The 16,815-nt window shown below is 46.7% G+C and overlaps 1 protein-coding gene across 1 annotated transcript in view; it reads left to right on the top strand.

The window, feature by feature from the left end:
* The first annotated feature begins 419 nt into the window (after positions 1 to 419).
* The window catches only part of pcsk5a (proprotein convertase subtilisin/kexin type 5a), a 41,197-nt gene continuing 24,801 nt past the window's right edge, over positions 420 to 16,815 (top strand). The window contains exons 1-16 of the mRNA XM_042302115.1: positions 420 to 844; positions 2,189 to 2,293; positions 2,615 to 2,788; positions 3,194 to 3,337; positions 3,700 to 3,776; positions 4,092 to 4,180; positions 5,059 to 5,231; positions 5,781 to 5,999; positions 6,367 to 6,467; positions 6,734 to 6,837; positions 7,184 to 7,301; positions 7,576 to 7,764; positions 9,767 to 9,903; positions 10,122 to 10,247; positions 10,555 to 10,657; positions 10,948 to 11,138. Coding sequence (XP_042158049.1) covers positions 662 to 844; positions 2,189 to 2,293; positions 2,615 to 2,788; positions 3,194 to 3,337; positions 3,700 to 3,776; positions 4,092 to 4,180; positions 5,059 to 5,231; positions 5,781 to 5,999; positions 6,367 to 6,467; positions 6,734 to 6,837; positions 7,184 to 7,301; positions 7,576 to 7,764; positions 9,767 to 9,903; positions 10,122 to 10,247; positions 10,555 to 10,657; positions 10,948 to 11,138 — 2,233 coding nt within the window. The 5' untranslated portion in view covers positions 420 to 661. The remainder of the gene's footprint in view (positions 845 to 2,188; positions 2,294 to 2,614; positions 2,789 to 3,193; positions 3,338 to 3,699; positions 3,777 to 4,091; positions 4,181 to 5,058; positions 5,232 to 5,780; positions 6,000 to 6,366; positions 6,468 to 6,733; positions 6,838 to 7,183; positions 7,302 to 7,575; positions 7,765 to 9,766; positions 9,904 to 10,121; positions 10,248 to 10,554; positions 10,658 to 10,947; positions 11,139 to 16,815) is intronic.

The raw sequence follows: 16,815 nt of genomic DNA on the forward strand, positions 1-16,815 counted from the left end.
GTGATCCTAAATGAATAGGAGGGATTGTCAATCTAATTAGGAACTCCGAGTCTGACATAATTACATTGTTAAAAAAAAACTCCCAAGGACAGTGGTGTCAACTCCTCACTAAGAAGGCTACTCATCTGCCACACAAAATAGCCTAGGCCTAATCATACGAGTTAACACTTCTCGGGGAGTAATTGAAATGAAAGTATACAGTCCACATGTCTCAGTCAGTAAATCCTTCATAGGATTTAAATCCTTCATAGGATTCTAGGCCATTACTAATGATGCATCAAGCATTTGTAAATGATATCATTTTTGTCAATCAAATCACTTTGTAAACATTGTGCAATATAGGCCTACAGTTTGACCAATAATAGGCCTATTTGATTTGTGTCACCAACGAGTGACTGAAAGGAGATACTACGGGGTCATTGAAGATGGCAATCTGATATCTAGGCTAGTCTGCATTGTAAATGAAGTTGGTCCTCACTGGTAGATTTCAACAGGGAAATGACATTTCTGCAGGACACGTTTTGAACGCAGTCATTCACCGATAATATTCTATTTTTTTACGAACATAGGTCTATCATAGTAAATTACAACTTCCTCGCCATGTGAAGGCGCTTCAGACGGTGAAAGAAGTCCGAGAGAACTTTTATAACTTTTGAGCGAGATGACACGGAATTTACCTCTTTCAACCGGAATGGTGGCTATTTTCGCTTTTGTTTGGATGGGGAGTCTCATGCCACTCTGTCAAACAATAATATACACAAATGACTGGGCGATCAGGATAGATGGGGCACCCGCCTCTGCAGACAGTATAGCGGAGAAATATGGATTTCACAATTTGGGCCAGGTAAATTCTCCAAGTTTGCATATGATCATTATACTTTTCTACTGTAGCCTACCTAATGTTTCCTTTGCAGAGACAAAGTTAGCATTCATGATTCGACTGCAATGCAAATGGGGAAAAACGTTACACCGGTCTATAGCCAAAGCCAAAGTGAAGTTTAGTGGGTCAACGGACTAAACTCCTGGTGACAGAATTAAGTTCACCGTTTAGTTTAGTCCGCTATTCTTCGGCCTAAACATGATATCTAACTTTACTTATGCACCATCATTACCTTTGTCAAATTGATACATAGCCTAAGTCTATTTTTATTAGCTGTTTCCTTTAAAGTACGCCTATTTTGGATGAAAGACGTTTTCTATCCCATGTGAATGACAAGCTTTTTGCATGAAATGCTGGATTGGATCTGAATCATTCACGGTTGTTTGGCTGGGGCAGACATCAGATTCGTTTCTGAGACTTCAAACAGTCATGTGGCCCCCATATCAAATTAGCCAAGTCATTGACCTTGTAGTGAGCACCCACATCAGACTATCTTCCTTATCAGAAGATGCAGGCCAAAAGCCCTATTTTCATATGACCCAGGCCTACATCTTTTCAGAGAGGAAAGGAAGGCTCAGGCTACAATTTGCCACCCTGGTTCAAGGAGAGATTGAGTTCAGTCACCTCACAACTCAGTAGTTCGATGTATGATATGGGACCAAGGAGTCATCATTTGAATGGGACCAAGGAGTCATAATTTCTACTCATGGATTACAACAGCAGTATGGTCCTAGATAGAATAGCCAAAGCACTACTCTTACTGTTTTGTCCTTCCCTCTATTAGCACCCTGATGGAAACATGGACTGTTTTGTGTAGCCTAGCCTAAATTCCATTCTGTTCAGGTCCAGGCACACATACGTAATGGTGGTATTATGATCAACCTGGGTGTCAGAAAGGAGTGTACCCACAGGGTATAGCCCAGCCCATGGCTCAGTACCTGGGGTTCAGGTTTCCCTGGCCTGAAAGTCTAGTAGGGGTGTAAAGTAACCTTCTCAATGACTGATGTCAATGACAGCTTCATAATTTATCAGCCATTTAGACATGGGGACACAGTTGAAAAAGCGGCAGATCTCGTTAGGATACATACACACGATTATACACGGCAGGTAGCCTAGTGTTAAGAGCATTGGGCCAGTAACCAAAAGGTTGCTGGATCGAATCCCTGAGCTGACAAGGTAAAAAAAATCTGTTCTGCCCCTGAACACGGCAGTTAACCCACTGTTCCCCGGTAGGCCGTCATTGTAAGAATTTGTTATTAACTGGCTTGCTTAGTTAACTTTTTAAAAATTGTTTCCTACTCTGCCCAGATTGGAGACTTGAACAACTTTTATAGTTTCCACCACAGTGGGACGGTGGAGCGGTCCACGTTGTCCAACAAAGACGTTACCGACCTCGTTGCCAAGGAGACCAAGGTACAGTAACTAGATCCCATTGGAGGTGTTATTGATACCCTCCTATATAATTTATTAGCTGCATGACATGCTGCACACACACGCACTCACACACACATGAACGAGCACACACACAAGCAAGCAGTCACGTGCACACAAAAGACATACTCAATTGATGTAAAAAACAAAAATCGATATGAATGTCATTTGACCTTTCACCTGTACGGGATTCACCAGACTCAGCAAACACGTGAAACACCACCTTGTACTGTCTACAGTGTGCATTCCATACTACTGTGAGTAGCCTACACCAGGAGTCCTATAACCTCTATTCCTCTGCAGGTGGTGTGGGTGCAGCAACAGGTGGTCCATTGGAGGACCAAGAGGAACTCCAGAGCCAGTCACATCTACTCCATTGACGTTCGGACGAAACACATTCACCCAGGCCCCATCCAACCTAACCAGACCCAGACACTGGTTTTCAATGATCCCCAGTGGTGCAGCTTGTGGTACATTGTGAGTATCTCTCAGCTGAGAGGGCACAGCTGCACCGCAGACATACAGTAATGGCCGCGTTCCAACACTTTTAAAATGCATCCTTTCTCTTACCTTGAGGTACCCACTAATCTGACATGACATGATTGATGAGAGCAATGTAAGCGAAACAGGTCAGTAATTACCTCAAGGAAGGAAGGAAGGAAGGAAGGAAGGATGAGTTTAAAAGGTATTTTTAAACAGGGTCAAACATACATTTACAAACATGCTACAGGTGTCTATGCAATACCCACATTTGCGCCATTGTTTTGTTTTGTGCTTTGCGAGGACACCTTGTAGTTATAACTATTATTAAAGTAATAGCTAATGATCCAAATAAACAAGTAAACATGACATGTGCTGATTCCCCCCCTCCCCCATCAACAGCACTGCAGTGAGGGCTCCCAGGGCTGTCCTTCCTACATGAACATCGAGGGGGCCTGGAGGAGAGGACACACAGGGAAGGGAGTGGTGGTGTCCATCTTGGATGACGGCATCGAGAGAGAGCATCCTGATCTCAGGCCAAATTTTGTAAGTGCCTCGGGAACCGTCTCTTCTGAAGACTTCACAAGGACATTTATTATAAGCAATTTGGCATATGTCCCGAATGTAAAAGTCCAGAGCTGAGACAATATGCAGTCAAAGCTCTTGGCCCGGAGCTTTTAAAGGTCAACGCAGAGTATTAAAATACAGGCTAAACGTCTTGTCCGCTTTAGTGTTCAGACACGCCTAGTTGATTTGTGAGTCAATAGGCTCTGACTGGTGGAGTATAGGCCAGACCAGGCTAGACCAGACCAGGCTAGACCAGACCAGGCTAGACCAGACCAGACTAGAAGACACTAAAGGCCAATTAGCCACTGACTTTTGTTTTTTTCTGTGTCACTGTATCTTAGGACCCCTTTGCCAGCTATGATTTCAATGGGAATGATGATGACCCCACGCCCAGATACGACTCTAGCAATGACAACAGGTTATTCTTATTTTCAATATACATATTGCTCATAGCTGGGGCTGTGAGTTTTTTCGTGGTAAGTTGATGTGGTCAGGAAAAACTCCAGGCCCTACTTATTGAGGCTTTTTGCAGAATCTTCGCCCATTTTATGAAGCAACTTACATTTTTCCCCACAATTACACTCATATATTATGTTAATATTATATGAATATGCATATTCACTTGTTTGAATGTGTCTATTCTTTGCCAGTTTGATGTTGTACGTATAGCCTGTCTCCTCATACATATGCAACTAAGCTAATGTGGTATACATTCCCTTTTTTTCCGGGTAAGCCATGGGACAAAATGTGCTGGGATGGTTGCCGCGGCAGCAAATAACTCTCAGTGCACTGTTGGAATCTCCTTCAATGCTCGGATAGGTGGTGAGTTTTGAGTTCTTTATTAGTCACGTTTATAAAAACATGAAATGCAGGGGACTCCCGAGCAGTCTAAGGCACTGCATCGCAGTGCTAGAGGCGATACTACAGAGCCGGGTTCGATCACGGGCGGTATCACAAACGGCCGTGATCGGGAGTCTCATAGGGCGGCGCACAATTGGCCCAGAGTCATCCGTGTTAGGGGAGGGTTTGGCCTGGGGGGGCTATACTTGGCTCATTGCACTCTAGCGACTCCTTGTGGCAGGCCGGCTGCCTGCATGCTGACTTCGGTCATCAGTTGAATAGTGTTTCCTCCGACACATCGGTGCGCCTGGCTTCCAGGTTAAGCTGGCAGGTGTTAAGAAGCGCGGTTAGGCCGAGCATGTTTTGGAGGACCCATGACTCGACCTTCCGAGCCGGTTGGGGAGCTGTAGAGATGAGACAAGATCGAAATTGGGGAGAAAAAGTTATTTAAAAAAAAATGTATCTCCTTGGTGCCAGCACATTAAATATGGACAAATACTGTATATTCAGTTCAAGTTCAGTTTTACAAATATTAAATAGAAGGTACATTGTACATTGAAGATGCATACATACTGTATGGTGCTGAAGGTCTCCTCTAAATCAGGCGGTCCCATAGAAATATAATCAAATCAAATCAAATTTATTTATATAGCCCTTCGTACATCAGCTGATATCTCAAAGTGCTATACAGAAACCCAGCCTAAAACCCCAAACAGCAAGCAATGCAGGTGTAGAAGCCCGGTGGCTAGGAAAAAGGAGAGGACAATAATCTCATTCTAGTCGGTCTATTCCTATGGGTGATCCATCCTATGTAGTGAATACTAAGGTTATGAAGGTCCATCCCACTCCCGTATCTGCAGGCATTCGTATGCTGGACGGAGATGTGACGGACATAGTAGAGGCCCAATCCCTGAGCTTCAGGCAGCAGCACATTGATATTTACTCTGCCAGCTGGGGGCCGGAGGATGATGGGAGGACTGTGGAAGGACCTGGTCCTCTGGCTCGCCTCGCATTAGACAACGGCATACGCACTGTGAGTGTGTCTGTCTAACTTCTCTGCGTCAGTACAGTCAAAAATGTATCCTCCACTATGTGTGTGTGCATGTGCATGTGCACATGTGTGTATACTTGTTTTTCTACCTTGAAAATAGGATTTTCAATGGTCAAACAATTTTGCTCCACAAAAAGTCCTGAAATCTCAAGAAAATAAAGCTGTCTGTCTGTCTGTCTGTCTGTCTGTCTGTCTGTCTGTCTGTCTGTCTGTCTGTCTGTCTGTCTGTCTGTCTGTCTGTCTTTGGCCTCAGGCTGTATGTTTACTTCTAGTGCTTATCTTTATCTTCATATCAATATGTAAATAACATACAAATATGAATCATTAGTGGCTCTTCACGCTTGGCATTAATCACAGGGGAGAAGGGTGCCCTTAGATCTAGGATCAGTTTGCACCCCCCCCTAATGTAAACCAACGGTGAAGGGAATACGCAAGAACAACCTTAGATCAGTGTCTAGAATCCAAATCCTATAAAACCTTGATGAAGGTAATTTGACCAAAACTACTACTCCCATGAACCCCCACTCCCAGGGAAGGAAGGGGCGTGGCTCCATCTTCGTGTGGGCGTCAGGTAACGGTGGGCGGAGCAGGGATCACTGCTCCTGTGACGGCTACACCAACAGCATCTACACCATCTCCATCAGCAGCACCACCCATAGCGGGGCCAGACCCGACTACCTGGAGCCATGCCCCTCGACACTGGCCTCCACCTACAGCTCCTTCTCCACCGACAGACAGGGAGCCAAGATGGTGAGTCAAGCTGTATATCGGCCCCAACCCGGCTATACGTGATGAGTACATTTAGATTTGACTTCATTATTTGATTTGATACAATAGCTGCATATGACAGTGATTTAAACCAGTGTCAAAGGTACAGCCACTTCAGCTCTTTTCAGCTGCAGCGCTTGTTTGTGAAAGGAAAGGATGGGGTGAATGTATCCATTCTTTTTTTAAATTTTGCTTCTTGACAGAATGTGTTTGTCGTTGTCACAGGGGAAATTAAATGACCTGAAAGTTACAAAGTGTATCTTTAAAGCCCCGTATGATGTTTATAAGGCATAATAGCACATCTACTGTACCATTTTGTAGTCACACAACAATACTTTCTATCTGGCAGGTAACATTGGACCTGAAACAAGGCTGTAGCAAGGAGCATTCTGGGACCTCAGTCTCCGCTCCAATGGCAGCAGGGGTCATCGCACTCGCCCTGGAGGCCAAGTAACCTACTTTCCTAGAGATATCATCACCGATATCTAAATCTAATGATAATATTATAGGTAACAAGGAGGTTTTCTTGACCACGTGACCTGACCAGGAACAGCTCTGGGCCCTAGTTAAAGGCTAAAACTTGGACTGGTCAGGTCACGTGGTCAAGAAAAACTCATGGCCCTAGTTATAAGCTATTGATAATGTTTTTGTAGTATTACTAAGATAATATGCTATATACAGTGTTGTTGACTTGTGTCTGTGGGACCCTGATCCAGCCCACTGCTGACTTGGAGGGACGTGCAGCACATTATTGTCAGAACGTCACAGGCCAGTCACCTGACCTCCCCTGACTGGCACACCAACGGAGCTGGATACCAGGGTATCTGATTTGATTGAATTTGCTTCCCATATCCTGTCCACAAATGAGTTTGTGTTTCCTTAACGCTTGGCTACAGAAAACTAAAAGGGCTTTCCTTCATTTATAATAATTTCCATTGACATCCAAAACACATACAAGGGAACAATTATTTATGTACCACTACACATCAAACGACAAACAACCACATTTAAGACATTCCTATCTAGATTGACCGACTAATTGCTAGATTGACCGACTAATTGCTTCATGGATGGCTTACTTAAGTCATCGATCCATTCATTTGTTTGTTTGTTTGTTAGTGTATTTGTTATTCCTTCTGTCCATTCATTCAATTATTAATTGGCAGTGAGCCACCTGTACGGCTTTGGGCTGCTGGATGCAGAGAGCATGGTGAAGGAGGCTGAGCGATGGAGACTGGTCCCCTCCCAGCATGTGTGTAAGGAGGCTCCTACCCAAGAGAGCAGGTACTTGACTGACTGCTTCCCACCATGGACACAATCCTCTATTCCCTTTGAAGCATATCCATCTATCCATCTCCACAGAGAATCCATCGGCATGGGAATTCCCTCACAATCTCTCTGTGTTTCGCTCGTACTTTCTCTCTCTTTCTCTGTATCTCTGTCCTTCTCTCTCACTCTCTCTCCCACATTCTCTTTCACCCCTCTTCCGCTCCCCTGTCCCCTCCTCTCTCTCTCTCTCTCTCTCTCTCTCTCTCTCTCTCTCTCTCTCACATTACAGAACCATTCCTCCAGGCCTTGTGCTGAGGTCTGTGTATGAGTCCACCGGCTGCTCCCATCATCCCCTGCAGCACATTGTTTATCTGGAACATGTAGTCATCCGTGTCACCATCACCCACAGTCACAGAGGTGACCTCTCCGTCACTCTCACGTCACCCGCTGGGACCAAGTCACAGCTACTGGCAAACAGGTAAGTCCCTTTTCACACTTCTGAGCCAAGACAAGATGAACTGTATTGCGCTGGCCTGGTTACACATCCACCATAGTTCCTGGAGCTGTGGAAAGGACCATGTGAAAAGGAACAAAGTACAGTTCAGGTTGGCATGATAGTGTGAAAAGGGTGTTGTGCTGTAGTACTCAATACAAGTGGGATTGGTCGCTTCACCCACTCTTAACACATTCAAAATATTTGTTGATGATAGAAACTGGCTGATGTGCCGAGTGACTTAAAGTGATAGTTCACCTCAAAGTTTTCTCACCAAAAAAGTGGTCTAATGTGGAGATAAGTCCATATCCCATCTGCATCCCTCAATGCTAAATGAATCGGAAACATAGGATCTACACAACAGAGGGCATGGGACGTGGACTATTGTGGACATTGGAGGACATTTTGGGACTGAAAACGTATCGATAAACTTTGGTTATGGAGAGAATCCAGAAATGACAGTGTGACATGGCTCTATCCTGTTGTATTTTGGTCCTGGTCAACATTTGCATTATATTACACTATGGTCGTGTTGTGGTCCTGGTCATAGTGGTCAATGTCTTTCAGAGGTCATTCGTAAAAATGCAAATAACTTCACAGGTCTTTATTGTAAAGGGTTTAAACACTGTTTCCCAATGAACCTTTCATGAACATGCACCTGCGGAACGGTCGTTAAGACACTAACAGCTTACAGACGGTAGGCAATTAAGGTCGTAGTTATGAAAACTGAAGACACTAAAGAGGCCTTTCTACTGGCTCAGAAAAACACCAACAGAAAGATGCCCAGGGTCCCTGCTCATCTGCGTGAACGTGCCTTAGGCATGCTGCAAGGAGGCATGAGGACTGCAGATGTGGCCAGGGCAATAAATTGCAATGTCTGTACTGTGAGGCGCTTAAGACAGCGCTACAGGGAGACAGGACGGACAGCTCGTCCTCGCAGTGGCAGACCACGTGTAACAACACCTGCACAGGATCAGTACATCCGAACATCACACCTGTGGGACAGGTACAGGATGACAACAACAACTGCCCGAGTTACACCAGGAGCGCACAATCTCTCCATCAGTGCTCAGACTGTCCGCAATAGGCTGAGAGATGCTAGACTGAGGGCTTGTAGGCCTGTTGTACTGTTGTAAGGCATGTCCTCACCAGACATCACCGGCAACAATGTCGCCTATGGGCCCAAACCCACCGTCCCTGGACCAGACAGGACTGGCAAAAAGTGCTCTTCTCTGATGAGTCGGATTCACGTTTATCGTCGAAGGAATGAGCGTTTTACCGAGGCCTGTACTCTGGGGAGGGATCGATTTGGAGGTGGCGGGTCCGTCATGGTCTGGGGCGGTGTGTCACAGCCTCATTGGACTGAGCTTGTTGTCATTGCAGGCAATCTCAACGCTGTGCGTTACAGGGAAGACATCCTCCTCCCTCATTTGGTACCTTCCCTGCAGGCTCATCCTGACATGACCCTCCAGCATGACAATGCCACCAGCCATACTGCTCGTTCTGTGCGTGATTTCCTGCAAGACAGGAATGTCAGTGTTCTGCCATGGCAAGCAAAGAACCCGGATCTCAATCCCATTGAGCACGTCTGGGACCTGTTGGATCGGAGGGCTAGGGCCATTCCCTCCAGAAATGTCCAGGAACTTGCAGGTGCCTTGGTTGAAGAGTGGGGTAACTCTCACAGCAAGAACTGGCACATCTGGTGCAGTCCATGAGGAGGAGATGCACTGCAGTACGTAATGCAGCTGGTGGCCACACCAGATACCGACTGTTATTTTGATTTTGACAACCCCCTCCAGGGACACATTATTCCATTTCTGTTAGTCACATGTCTGTGGATCTTGGTTCAGTTTACGTCTCAGTTGTTGAATCTTGTTATGTACACACAAATATTTACACATGTTTGCTGAAAATAAACGCAGTTGACAGTGAGAGGACGTTTCTTTTTTTGCTGAGTTTATTATACCGTGGTTGTATTTTGGTCCAGGCCTCTTGACCACTCCACTGAGGGCTTCCAGAGCTGGGAGTTCATGACCACTCACTGCTGGGGGGAGAAGGCATCAGGAGAGTGGAGTCTGGAGGTCCTGGATACTCCATCTCAACAAAGGGACAACAGTGAAACAGGTTTGCCATGCTATACTTTGACCATCATTCAATACCACAAGAATTATACCAGATATCAAATACTGTTACACATGAGTGGAGTCCTGATTTTTTTCCCCCTGATCACGTGACCTGACTAGGAAAGACTTGGGGACCTAGTTGATTTTGGTCAAGTCATGTAGTTAATAAAAACCTGATAACAAGTAGTTTTTTCTTCCTCTCTCTCCATTGATTTACAGGGGAATTGAGAGAGTGGTCTTTAGTGCTTTATGGCACCTCAGAGCAACCATACTCCATGCGGCGTGAGCAAGCCCGCTCGGCAGAGCTGCCAACTGACGGTGATGATCTCACTGAGGAATACAACGGTGATTCACTTTACCCGTTGTCACAGAGCAGCTTTGGAACAAGACGACATACAATTATCACACCCTTTTATAGCTTAGACACCGGAATCTAACTACTAATTGTGGCCTGTATCGAGCTCCATTTGTTTAACTAGTAGCCTACGTCAAAGCTAAGTCTTCAGGCTTCACCAAGTCTTAAGGGTTCCACCACTTTTGGTGTTTGTAAGAGATGCTTTCCCTATTCTGACTGTCTTGCTTTGTCAAATGAATTATTCCAGGCTATGAAAATGCATGATGAGAAATGTAAGTTTTGTTTCGTTCCTTCCAGGCCGATGTGACCCCGAGTGCAGTGAGGATGGCTGTGAGGGACCAGGCCCCCAGCAGTGTGTCACATGTCTACACCTCTTCCTCAAGTTCAAGAACAACAGCAGGTCAAGACTATTCACTCTAAATGTATAGGTTGGAGTCAGTGATGTTGTACTAGGTCTTCCACTCGTGCTTTAAATCATGGGCTGTCCGGCGGCTCATTATTACATATTTTACGAACCTCACTGTTGGCTGTTATCGAGTCACAGATGTTTCTCACAGTAGCCTTCCGGCTTTCCTGCTTTGAACTCTGTAGGACACACAGTTAACACATGCATTTAGTATGTGTCCCATGTGGAGACAATCCTAGTGTTGCACTAAACAATCAACAAGGCATGTGCTTTCTCTCTTACAGGACGTGTGTGTCTGTGTGCCCAGTGGGATTCTGGGGCGACCGGCGTCGCTGTAAGAAGTGTTTCTCCTCCTGTGAAATGTGCACGGGCAGCCGCAGTGACCAGTGTGCTACATGTCGCGCTGGACACTACCTGACCGAGGGAACCAATAGTTGCACGGCAAGCTGTGGTGACAATTATTACTTGGACCATGGTATGTCCCTGTGTGTTCCAAATGACACCCGAATGCCCAAGTAGTGCGCTACTTATGGCTAGACTCTCATAGAATATTGGTCCAAAATAATGCACTGTCTAGGGAATAGGATGCGATTCAGGATTTGCCCCCTACATTGTGAGGCATTCATCATCATTCTACGACAAACACACATCGACCTATATCGAATTTCATCTTAAAAACCTAAACACAATTTGAAGATGCGAAACAAAACCACTTTGTGTTCATCACAGAGGGACACACTTTATTGTAGATGTCAGGTGATAAATCGTGACGAATCGTTAGACTTGCTAGCCAACTCTGCAGTACGTTCACAGGGGGAAGGAGAAAACAATGAATTAGAGCAGTGCACCGGGAAATTTGTCGGATTTTCCCTGACCACTAGTTCTAAAAACAATAATTACAGTAATAAGGCAGCTGAACTCTTACAGCATGTTAATTGTAAAATTGATGGTTAGTATATGTGACCAACCAGCTCGATTTGGTCTTATGTAGACAACATTTGAAATTGTGTTTTTTACATTGGATAAAAGTATAGACTCGGAGCTAGAAAATTGTAGATTATACAGTACAGTTATGGAACAATGGGAAAGTAATTCTGCTTTGAAAGTTGATTCACTTGTAACACCACTTTTGAAAAAATGGCCTTTGAATGTTTAGGTACTTACTGGAGAGCTCTTGTTTGTCTACACCCATTCAGCATTGTTCATGCCCTCTTAAGCCTTAGCCCCACCCATCCCTTTAACAATTCACATGTGAGGCCATGTGCTAAACAAAGTGAATATGGTAGTGTACTAAACAACCAAAGATTTCAAGACTAAAGGCTGGTCTATACCTAATCTATCGACAGGTCTGTAGACATATGTCGCAGTGATATAAAATTTGTTGTTGTCGTTATGAGAAAGCATAAACACAACAACGTGGTCCAAAATAACATAGCTGGTGTATTTTAACACCAATAAACCCATCCGTTTAAAAATGTATTTGGTATATGTCAATCTAGCAAACTAGGCAACTAAAAGCAACTTTCTAAACAATGTTTTGGTTTGTTTCTAGCTTATTAGCTAGCTAACGTGAAGTTAGTGTCACGAATCCCGCTTCCTGAGTCTGTGTTTGCCTGTGTTTCTGTCCTGGAGTGTGTTTCCGGTGTCCTGGAACGCACCCTGTCTGGTTGCCAGGCGAATTAGCTTGTTGGGAGATCGATGTTCACCCGCACCTGTATCCCATCAGTAATCTGCACACCTGTCCTGATCAACACCTCTCCCCTTCAAAAGCTCTGACCTGACATCCATTCCCTGCCGGATCGGTAGCCATGAACATTACTCACCCGGATCATTTACCCCATTCCCGCCTGGTCGTCGGAGGATTCCGCTACCCCATTGGATCCACCTATTTACTCCCATCAACTCACCACCGCTGCCCGCTACGCCACCTGGATATATCTACCCATTCACATTCACTTGTAAATAAATACTCACCTTCTTCCTACTCTCCTTGTCCTGGTCTGCTTCTGGGTTCGATTTTGAAAGAACGTGACAGAACGATCCGGCCAAGGATGAACCCAGCGGACCTGGACTCCGTTTGCCATGCCATTACCCAGCAGGGGAAGACATTGGGACAACACAAGACGGCGCTACAGGAGATAGCGGGTTCAATCCAGAACTTATCTGCTAGCTTGACACAAATCCAGGATCAGCTCAGTTTGCCGGCGATTCATTCACCACCTGTTTCACCCATCTCACCTGCCGTGTCTGGTGCGGTTTCCTTCCGTGAACCCAAGGTACCGACGCCTGATAAATATGAAGGGGATTTGGGAAGATGCCGTTCTGTTCTTATGCAGTGTGGGTTAGTGTTTGATCTGCAGCCCCATTCTTACGCCACTGACAAGGCTAGGATAGCCTTTGTTATTGAACTGCTGCGTGGAAGAGCTCTGGAATGGGCTTCAGCCATTTGGGAACGACAGGAGACCTGCATGGCTTCATACCAGGAGTTCACGGGAGAGATGAGAAAGCTTTTTGACCATCCAGTCCGAGGTAAGGACGCAGCTAAACGTTTGTTCACTCTTCGCCAAGGAGCTCGCAGTGTGGCAGACTTTATGATCGAGTTCAGGACATTGTCTGTGGAGAGTGGTTGGAATGAGGAGTCACTACAAGCGGCTTTTTACCAGGGGTTGTCAGAGCAACTCAAGGACGAGATGATATCCTATCCAGAGCCTAGTGATCTAGACAGCTTGGTCACCTTAGCTATTCGGGTAGATAATAGAGTCCGAGAGAGAAGGAGGGAGAAGCAGTGGGGTCCATCTAATCAATCTGAGACTCGGTTACCATTCGGTCAGGAAGTGGACCAGAACGGGTTGATCATTTTCCTTCACACGGGATTAGTGGAGGAGTCCTGCCGCCAGATCCTGAACCTATGCAAGTTGGGCGGCACGGGTTAACTAAGGACGAGCGCCAACGTAGACGTGAGACCAACAGCTGCCTCTACTGTGGTAGCTCGGGACATTACATCTCCGTTTGTCCTCAGCGCCCGTTAAACTGCTCGGCTCGTTAAGTTTGGGAGGTTTGTTAGGGAGCCAGTTTCAACCTCTCAAGAGCCCTGTCAGACCTCGTTTTCCTGCTACCCTCATAAATAAGAATCAGAGTTTAGCGATTAACGCTTTCATCGATTCAGGTGCGATGACAGCTTCATTGATGCCGACTTAGTGGAACAGCTGGGGCTTTCCAAGGAGCAATTACCGGAAGCCATTGAAGCAACCACTCTGAACGGCAGTATTCTGGCACGGATCACTATGAGGACTGAACCGGTTAAGATGTTGTTGTCGGGGAATCATTCAGAGGTTATTTCTTTTTTCATTTTGCCTTCCCCCCATGTTCCTCTGGTTCTTGGATACCCCTGGCTAAGAGAACACAATCCTTCGTTCGATTGGGTGACTGGTAAGGTAACTAGTTGGATCATTGAGTGCCATGCTAACTGCCTCAGGACTGCCTGTTCTCATGTTGTCCCCAGTCGGGTCAGTGAGTCTGCTCCTCCTGATTTGTCCCTGGTTCCTGAAACATATCACGAGTTGGGTGAGGTGTTCAGTAAGCAGAAAGCTCAGTCACTTCCTCCCCACCGACCCTATGATTGTACAATTAAGCTGTTCCCTGGAGCTGCCTTTCCCAAGGGACGGTTATACAGTATTTCTCGACCTGAGCGGGAAGCCCTGGAGACCTACATAAAGGAGTCTTTTGCTGCAGGTCTCATTCGTCCCTCGTCATCACCCCTGGGAGCTGGATTTTTTTTTGTGAGTAAGAAGGATGGCTCTCTTCGACCGTGTATTGATTATCGGGGGTTGAATGATATTACGGTCAAGAACAAGTACCCCTTGCCCTTGATGAGCTCCGCTTTTGATTCTTTACAGAGTGCTACTGTGTTTACGAAGCTTGATCTACGCAATGCGTATCATCTGGTTCGGATCAAAGAGGGGGACGAGTGGTTGACTGGATTCAATACACCTATGGGACATTTCGAGTACCAGGTGATGCCGTTTGGACTTTCCAACGCTCCAGCAGTGTTCCAAGATTTGGTGAATGACGTGCTGAGGGATATGATCGGTCTGTTTGTGTTCGTTTACCTGGATGACATCCTGATTTTCTCCAAGGAGCTTTCCAGCTACATCCAGCATGTTAAGCAGGTCCTGCAGCGGTTATTGGAGAACCGTCTGTTTGTGAAGGCAGAGAAGTGTGATTTTCACGCCCACACTACATCCTTCCTCGGGTACATCATCTCCAGGGGTGAGATCAAGATGGACCAAGAGAAGGTTCGGGCGGTTCGGGATTGGGCCCGGCCCGGTACGAGATTGCAGCTCCAGAGATTCCTGGGATTTGCGAACTTCTATCGGAGGTTTATCCGTGATTACAGCCGGGTGGCCGCCCCTTTAACTGCTCTGACGTCTTGCACCAGAATTTTCTGTTGGACTCCTGAGGCAGACCGAGCATTTCTGAACTTGAAGAGCCGATTCACCAACGTGCCGATTCTCTCTCAACCTGACACTTCCCGTCAGTTTGTTGTTGAGGTGGACGCGTCTGATGTGGGGGTGGGCGCCATCCTGTCCCAGCGTAGCTCCACTGACGGTAAACTCCATCCCTGCGCCTTCTACTCTTGTCGTCTTTCACCAGCTGAGAGAAACTACGATGTGGGTAACCGGGAGCTTCTCGCTGTGAAGCTTGCCTTGGAGGAGTGGCGTCACTGGTTGGAGGGAGCGGAGCAACCGTTTGTGGTCTGGACTGACCACAAGAATCTGGATTACGTGCAATCGGCTAAACGTCTCAACTCCCGTCAGGCCAGGTGGGCTTTGTTTTTTGGACACTTCAATTTTTCCCTGACTTTCGACCTGGGTCGAAGAACGGCAAAGTGGACGCCCTGTCCCGGATGTTCTCCAAGACGGATGAGAGTGGGGCCAAGACTGAGACGATTCTTCCCCAGAACCTTGTCGTGGGAGCCGTTACATGGAGGATTGAGGAGGATGTGATGGCGGCCCTTCGGACGCAGCCCGGCCCCGGTAACGGTCCACCCGGTCGGTTGTTCGTGCCTGAGTCGGTCCGTTCTGCTGTTCTTCAGTGGTCCCACGCCAGCAAGATAGCTTGTCACCCTGGCGTTGCTCGGACTATGGCGCTACTGCGCAGACGATTTTGGTGGCCTGCCATGGGAGGAGATACCCGGAGGTTTGTTGCCGCATGTCCTGTTTGTGCTCAGAACAAAAGTACCAATCGGCCCAGCTCTGGGCTTCTTCACCCCCTACCTATTCCTCGGCGACCTTGGTCGCATCTGGCCCTGGATTTTGTCACGGGATTGCCCCCTTCTGTTGGGAACACGGTCATTCTGACCATTGTGGACAGATTCAGCAAGTTTGCTCATTTTGTCCCTCTCTCCAAGCTTCCATCTGCCACGGAGACGTCCGAGATCCTGGTTAGGGAGGTTTTCAGGGTCCACGGATTGCCCAGTGACATTGTTTCTGACCGTGGTCTTCAGTTTACCTCTGCTGTCTGGAGATCCTTCTGTTTGGCCATTGGAGCTACAGTCAGTCTCACTTCTGGATTTCACCCACAATCTAATGGTCAGGTGGAGAGAGCCAACCAGAAGATGGAGTCCACGCTGCGTTGTCTTGTCTCCTCTGATCCCACCTCTTGGTCATCTCAATTACCCTGGGTCGAGTATGCCCATAATACCCTTCCTTCATCTGCCACTGGGATGTCCCCCTTCCAATGCCTGTACGGATACCAACCTCCCTTGTTTCCTTCTCAGGAGAGGGATCTTTCGGTTCCTTCTGTCCAGGCCCACATTCGTCGTTGCCACCAGACCTGGCATCGGGCCAGGAAGGTCCTCCTTAGAGTTTCTGACCGGTATCAGATCCAGGCGAATCGTCGCCGTATTCCTGCTCCCGCTTATACCATCGGAGATAAGGTTTGGTTGGCTACACAGGATCTTCCTCTACGGACTGAGTCGAGGAAACTGCCACCAAAGTTCATTGGTCCGTTTGTGATGGAGAGAATCATTAACCCTGTTGTGGTCCGACTCAAATTGCCGGCAACGCTTCGAGTACACCCCACCTTTCATGTCTCCTGCCTCAAGCCGGTTCTCCTCAGTCCTCTGTTGCCCCCTCCTCCTCGTCCTCCTC

The sequence above is a fragment of the Oncorhynchus tshawytscha genome, linkage group LG20 (genome assembly GCF_018296145.1).
Source record: "Oncorhynchus tshawytscha isolate Ot180627B linkage group LG20, Otsh_v2.0, whole genome shotgun sequence".
NCBI lineage: Eukaryota > Metazoa > Chordata > Actinopteri > Salmoniformes > Salmonidae > Oncorhynchus > Oncorhynchus tshawytscha.